Source organism: Merops nubicus, unplaced genomic scaffold, assembly GCF_000691845.1.
Source record: "Merops nubicus isolate BGI_N331 unplaced genomic scaffold, ASM69184v1 scaffold25552, whole genome shotgun sequence".
NCBI classification, from domain to species: domain Eukaryota; kingdom Metazoa; phylum Chordata; class Aves; order Coraciiformes; family Meropidae; genus Merops; species Merops nubicus.
Genome location: NW_008591947.1, coordinates 1 through 6,543, shown reverse-complemented (window position 1 = coordinate 6,543; position 6,543 = coordinate 1). Strand labels below are relative to the sequence as shown.

Below are 6,543 nucleotides of genomic sequence, written 5' to 3'. Positions count from 1 at the left end.
GAGCCCCCCCGCCCCCCGGGAAGGAAGGGAGGAAGGAAAGAAGGAAAGCAGGGAGGGGGGAAAGATGCTCGTGTCTGAACTGACTTTGGGCAGGCAGGAGGGTGGGCGAGTGCCCACCCGGGCGGAGACGGGGGGTCGCCTCTTCCCCAGCCCTCCCTGCTCCCGAGGGATGGCTTTCACTCCCGAGGGATGGGTTTCATCGGCGGTGTCCCCCCCGCGAGTGAATTTTGGGAGCGAGGGGGAGGCTTTGGAGGGCAGGAGGGGGGTGCCACGGGGACCAGCCTCCTCCGGGCAGAGAGACAGAAAGGGCGAGCTGTGGGGCAGGCAGGTGGGAGGCTGAGCGTGGAGGGCACGGACCCTGGCAGCTCTTTCCCCCGCATTTTTTTCCCTCCCAAACCACCCGGCCTCAGGCACTGCCCTCAGGAGGGAGGGCAGGGCCCTGCCAGCGCCTGCTCGGGGTTTGGCTTCTTGTTTTATTTTGTTGTTTTTGGGTTTTTTTTAACTTGAGAAGCTGTGCACGGACTTTGGCTCAGTATCGTGTGTTCGTCTGTGTCTGCAAAACATGTGCAGAGGACACTCCTAAGCTGTTGGAAAGACTTTGCAGAGTTACAGCCCCGATGGACCAAAAAAACTGACTCTTGTTTACATTTGTCTTGTCTGATTTGCAAGATTTGGGGAGGGCGGGGGGAGTGGGAAGGGTTTTTTAAATGAGACAATAATAGGCACTTTATGTAGGTATTGTTTGTCATTGACATGAACAAAAGAAAAAAAATCTTCAAGTGTTTCTACCGTGGGTGAAACTTGATGTTTTATTTTTTCTACACATGAATAAAACCTTTTTAAAACCATACTTGTGGGTTGCCCTTCGCTTCCTCGCCCTGCCCTGTAGCAAAATGAAATCTTGTCAAACCCAGACTTGACCCCAGGGCTGAGACACTGAAAAATGCCACGACTCAATCCCTTCATTGCCCCATCTTCTCCGACTCCCAGTGCAAAGGTTTCTGTCTCTGCAAGCCGCCGGTTTCTTGCCACACAAGGCCAAGCACAGAGTGAGTTACTCAAAGGGGTCACTGAGCCAGGGCTCTTTCCTCACTTCACTGAGTGACGATCCTGCCAGCCCCAGGACACGCCAGGCACTGGCATGTCATCCACCACACAGCCCCAGCAGCCTGACATCACTGTTAGACAGAGCTGATTGTGTTTCGTGCTTTCTCCCCGATTAACTGAGCACAGTTTAATGATGTCAACGGAGAGTGATTCATTTGTGCCCCGTCCAAGATATTGTTTTTATTTTGCAATGTGAGTAAAGGAAGTACTTTGCTCGAAAGGTCACCTCTGCATCTCATGGTTTTTAATCTCTTCCCAACAAGACATTGTTGCGGTAACCACTGCTAGAAGTGAAAGGGAAAAGCTCTTCAAAGAACAGTTTTCCCTGGCTCCAGCTTCTGTTTCACTTCATTTTCAGCCCCTGCTCCCCCCAGTTGGCAGAATAAATCTACTTTTAATGTATGTTAAGGGCAAAAGAACTCTACTGAAGCCACAGGACCAAGGTGGGTGGGTGAGACCGCAACTCAAACCACTTTGGTTTCATTTGAAACTTGGATTCCAGTTGACAGAGTTAACTTGTTCCTGTGCTACTCGCCAGACATTTCTTTGGAAACATGTTGTTCCTTCCATCTCTGCATGTGCCCTGATTTCACAGGAACCGCAGCTGGCAAAAAAAGGGAAAGGAAACCACCATCCAGGCATGAAACAGAAGAATTTATTGAGCTGGGTTCAGCAATGGCTGGCAGAGAGGTAATTTCAGTAATAAAAAGTGTACATTGTGCTTTGTTTACCTGGCTGTTCTGCTTTACGCAGAGTTTACTCGCTGGCACCTTTCCCAAAGCAAGGCCGAGTGAAATATCCCGCCGAGGACAGAGTAATCTCTAGGCTCCAGGTGAGTCACAGCTCTCCCAGCAGGACTTGCCTTTTGGTTCAGGAAAGGCAAATCCCACCCAGACAGACCTTGCTTCTCTTCTTCTGCAGGTGTGAGCGCTGCTCGCCCCCCGAGGCTGGGTCTCAACACACACTGTAGGTCACTAGGGGGTTTTTCACCTCTTCCACTACTGACCCACAGCACCCTCCAGCATAATTCAGGGAACCACCAGACTCCAGGTCCTGTCACACCTTTGTGGGTTGGTGAGATGTGGTGCCTCTTACCCACTCGTCATCGGCCACCCCGAGAGCTCGCAGCAGGGGCACGGAGGGCAGGGAGCCCTGGGATCTGTCTGTGACACAACATCCAAGGGCTTTCCACCAGCTGCTGGCAAACGTTCAAGCTGCTCAAGTGCTTGTGTTTGTGGGAAGCCCCTGGAGCACTTCAGATGTGGAACTGACCCGTCCTGTTGAGCCTGACTCCTGTCACGTGTAGAATAACTAAAAGCTCAGGTCACTTATGCCCTTTGTTTGGGTTTTGCTTGCCCCTCCTCTGCTTTAAGATACTCAGTGTACTGCCTACAAGCTGCAGTGGCCCAAGGAGGCTTCAGCACCCAAAGCCCACTGAAATCCATTCCTGGGAGCCCCTGCTTTGCTCTCCCAAGTCACCCTGCTTCCAAAAAAGCGCTGCCAAGACACAGGGGCTGGGCCCAGGCTGCACACATCCTCTGTGCTGCCAAAGTCCTGCCCCTGCTCAGCCCACATCCACTCGTGAACACACATGAGGGGCAGTCTGGAATCTCTAAATCTTTACTCACCTCAGACACAACCATCACTTGTTTAAAAAAAAGAGAGTAAGAGAGAGAAATACAGAAATAATTGAAAGCAGTCTTTCCTCTTGACGCACACGGGCTGGAAAGTGCCCCAGGACCCTTTCCAGGAGCAGGGCAAAACAGCTCACACTTCCCTCTTACGTTCCCTTTTGATGTTTGGCCACTTTTAAGTGAAAAAAATGGCAGAAAATGCCCCCTTTTTCTTGCTGGAGGTAAGGTAGGAGGTACTTTGACCCTTAGTGAGGAGAAAACACGATGTCTCCTGCTCGCTTGAACATAGAAAACAAACCTCACCCCACCCCGAGAGAAAACAGAATTGATGCAGACAGAAACAGTCTCAGCAGGTCACAGCACGTTCTGCTTCAGTGTCACCCCTGCCTGTGGTCCCCACAGACACCACTTCAGAGCAAACACCACCGAAAAAAACCCCACCACAGAAAGAGAGCTAAACTTCTGCCAGCTTTTCCTGTCCTGTTCAGGCAGGAGAGGAGGGATCTTGGAGCTGGAGAGCAGAACTGAGTCCTTGCTATTCCTTGGGGATCTCAAACATGCAGAGGCTCTTGTACTTCTGCAGCAGTTCGTTTTTGGTCCGGACCTGCTCCCGCAGGTTCTGCAGCTGCTGCTGCTGCTGCTCTGGGCTGACGCCGATGCCGGGCATGGAGCTGATCAGCTTCCTCATCTCCTGGAACTTATTCTTCAGCTCGTTCAGCACCTGGTGAACGTCCTGGCTGTCCTTGTCCATGCTGCAGAGGAGAGAGAATGGAGACACTGTTCCATCTTCCTGCTGGAAAGCGAACAGCCCATTGGAGTGACTGGCATTTCTAGTGCAGCCAGAGCTCAAACTGGAATCCAGTGGGAAACATTTGCACTTGGTATCTAACTACATACACTTAACTTACTTATCCCAGTAAAATGGGCACAGATAGACACAGAAACTGGGCAGCCTCTGAGGTTACCTCAGGACCTATCAACTGGGTTAGGAGCCAGCCTGCAGCTTGAAGATATTGCCATGGAGCTGGTTAAATGTTTGAACTCCCATATCTCCCTTTGGGGAAGGGAAGGTTACGTATGTGTGCTGTGTGTAAGCACCTGGAAAAAAAAATCTGTCTCACTCGTGACCTGTTGCTGCTGTAATAAAAAAAAAAACATAAAAAATCAATGCGGTCAAACTGCTTGATAGTGAAAAACAGAAACTGTTCCCCAAGCAACAGAGAGTATCCAACAGCAAAGAAAAGGGTACTTCGGAGCTTTAGAACGACTCTCTGGGGATATAGATCTAATAAAAGAGAAGGCATGGCTTATTTTTTTTATTTAGTTTTTAGCACAATGGGTTCTGCAGCCATCTCTGTGCCTTTCAAGGATTGGTGCTGCCTGAGGCAGTGCCTGCTCTCAAACCCTCCTTGGTATCTGCCACAGCTTTTGTTAGCACCAGTGAGGAGTTCTACCAGCTCCAGGCAACTGTGAGTCCCCTCTTCCTTCCAGGGTGCCTGTGAATAACAGGAGCAGGATTCTAATGGGCTTTGAAAACTGGGAGCCTGTTCCAACAGCCAGACCTAAAAATAAACCCACTTGGCATGAGCAGGGTGGAGAGGTGCTCCATTATAACTTCGGGGAATCATGACAGAGCTGAGAGCAAAACTTTTAACCAGATGGTCAGCGATCGTTTCAAAAGGCCTGTTGGAACAAAATATTCATTATTCCCTTCTAAATAAAACTGCAGCTGGTACTTTAATGTGTCCCCATTATGCAGCCATTCACGGTCAGGCCTGCAGTGGAAAAATGAGAGGCACACACAGAACCCCACGGCATGGCTGGGGAAGGAGGGGCTGACACTGCCTTTCATCCACCATCACTGCAGGCTGGCTTTGAGAGGAACATCACCCCTGCCCCAGGTCTGCCTGGGTCTTGTTCCCTTCCCCACATTGGTTGATCCAAAAGAATAATTATTTCAGGTTTGGTGGGTTGTGTTTTTTTCCAAATGGGTGGTTTTCCTGCTGGATGAAGCCTCTGAAGTGACTCCCTCCCCGAGGGTGTGGGCAGGCAGGGGTGAGGTGTGGGACGACGCTGCAGCTGCCTGCAGCCACACAGGACTCAAGGCAACGTCCAGCCACACAGCCTGTGCTGCTGGACCTGCCTGGAGGCACACTGTTCTCCATCACACCAGCACAACCACACGCTGGCACCTCAGCAGCCACGCCACTGGGCTGCACAGGGTTGCAAATATCACCCAGCCCTGCTTGGGAAACTTTCTCTGGACCCAAACACAAGGAGAGGGCACGTGTCCTTGAACGTAAGCAAATTTACACTGTACATCCTTGCTCCTGAGCACAGAGTCACCTTGGAGATGTGTCTTCACATGAGTCAGTGTCAAAACAGCAGGGCTGGGCTCTGCGACTAGCGGCAGTGTTAAAGGATAATACACTTGCCATCTGTCAGGGACATGAGGCAACACATCCCACTGCTTGCCCCCGTGGTCCCACCCATCTGCAGTGTAAGCACCTGGACTTATATCTGCTCGAGCTGCCCAGCAAACGCCGTGTGTGAGCCCAGGGAGGCAGCTGGGCAGCAGGAGTGGGTGGCTTGGTGGGACAGGGCACAAGATATCCTACAGACTGTCATCTGTGGGCCACGGTGACCTCTTGGTGGCATACAGGAATCCAGGAGGTCTCAGCCCTTGGCTACTGCCTGCTTTGCTGATGTACATGCACACACCCAGCAGTGGGGTTAGCCTTGCACCCGTGGTCTGCACACATCTGGCAGAATTGAGGCCGGGGGCAGCTGCCACTGCCCAGCACAAAAGGGAAACTGGGAAATCAGAGGGTGTGCATCCTCACGCCCACTGTGCATCTGGGCCAGTGTGTCAGGGCACATTCAGTCTTTCCTTGCCATGGCTCGGGCTGCAGAGTCATTAAGTGTGAGCCTCCCTCACCTTTCAGACCTGCCTGATGCTAGGGACACATCAGCAGGGCACAAACAGGGCCCAGCTCCTTAATAAGCACTCAGGGAAAGGATGGCCAGGCCCACAATCACTAAGTGGGGAACTCATGCTTCTTGTGCCCTCTGCCTCACCCTGCAGCGTGACAGGTAAGAGCACAGAGCTGCCCTGGATCCGTGGCAGATATCAGGACCTCAGAGCTGGGTTATCCTGGGACAAGCACACTGCAGTTCTCAGGACCCTTGTACCAGTACCTTTCACCTGCACAATACTTATGGTGAACAGGGAAGAGAACAATTGAACCTGCACCACTGCAGGTGCCATTCTCCCCAGAAAAGGGCTGCACGCCTGTCCCAGCACTGTCTGTACCTTCTGAGGCTGTTATCAGCAGAACACCAGGGTTATCTGGAGCAATAAAGCCGTGAAAGTACAAAGCTCCAGCGTGTGAACGGTGGGGCAGTGTCCCCGGGCCAGGGGAGCACCTGCACCACCCCGGTGACCCCATCACCCAGGTACCAGCATGACTCAGAGGGGACAGAGATGCACCGGGGGCCGTGCCAGCTCCCTCTGACACTCTTCCCAGGGGCTTTGGCTGGGAAAAATAGGGTAGGTGATGCTGAGAGATGTTGAGAGGTTGGAGAGCATCACTAGAGAGGTGCCCTCATTGCCCTGCTCCCCATGCAGGGCATGCCTGAGGATGCTGGGGGTGGGAGAGCATCCCTGGAGGGGGGATCCCACGGCCCTGCTCCCCACCCAGGGCGCCCCGAGGGCTCTGGGGGTCGGACAACATCCCTGGAGGGAGGCGGCTGGAGCAAGGAAGAGGCGCCCGGGTCCCGCCCGGCGGCGGAGGGAGGCCCG

General features: G+C 52.8%; 1 protein-coding gene across 1 annotated transcript; it reads right to left on the bottom strand.

Annotated features, from left to right (window-relative positions):
- Positions 1–3,276: 3,276 nt before the first annotated feature.
- On the bottom strand, positions 3,277–3,493 carry MED9 (mediator complex subunit 9; the record flags this gene model as incomplete). The annotated part of the gene is made up of 1 exon (XM_008935016.1): positions 3,277–3,493. A coding segment is annotated over one exon (217 nt), but the record flags the coding sequence as incomplete, so codon positions are not given.
- Positions 3,494–6,543: the final 3,050 nt, after the last annotated feature.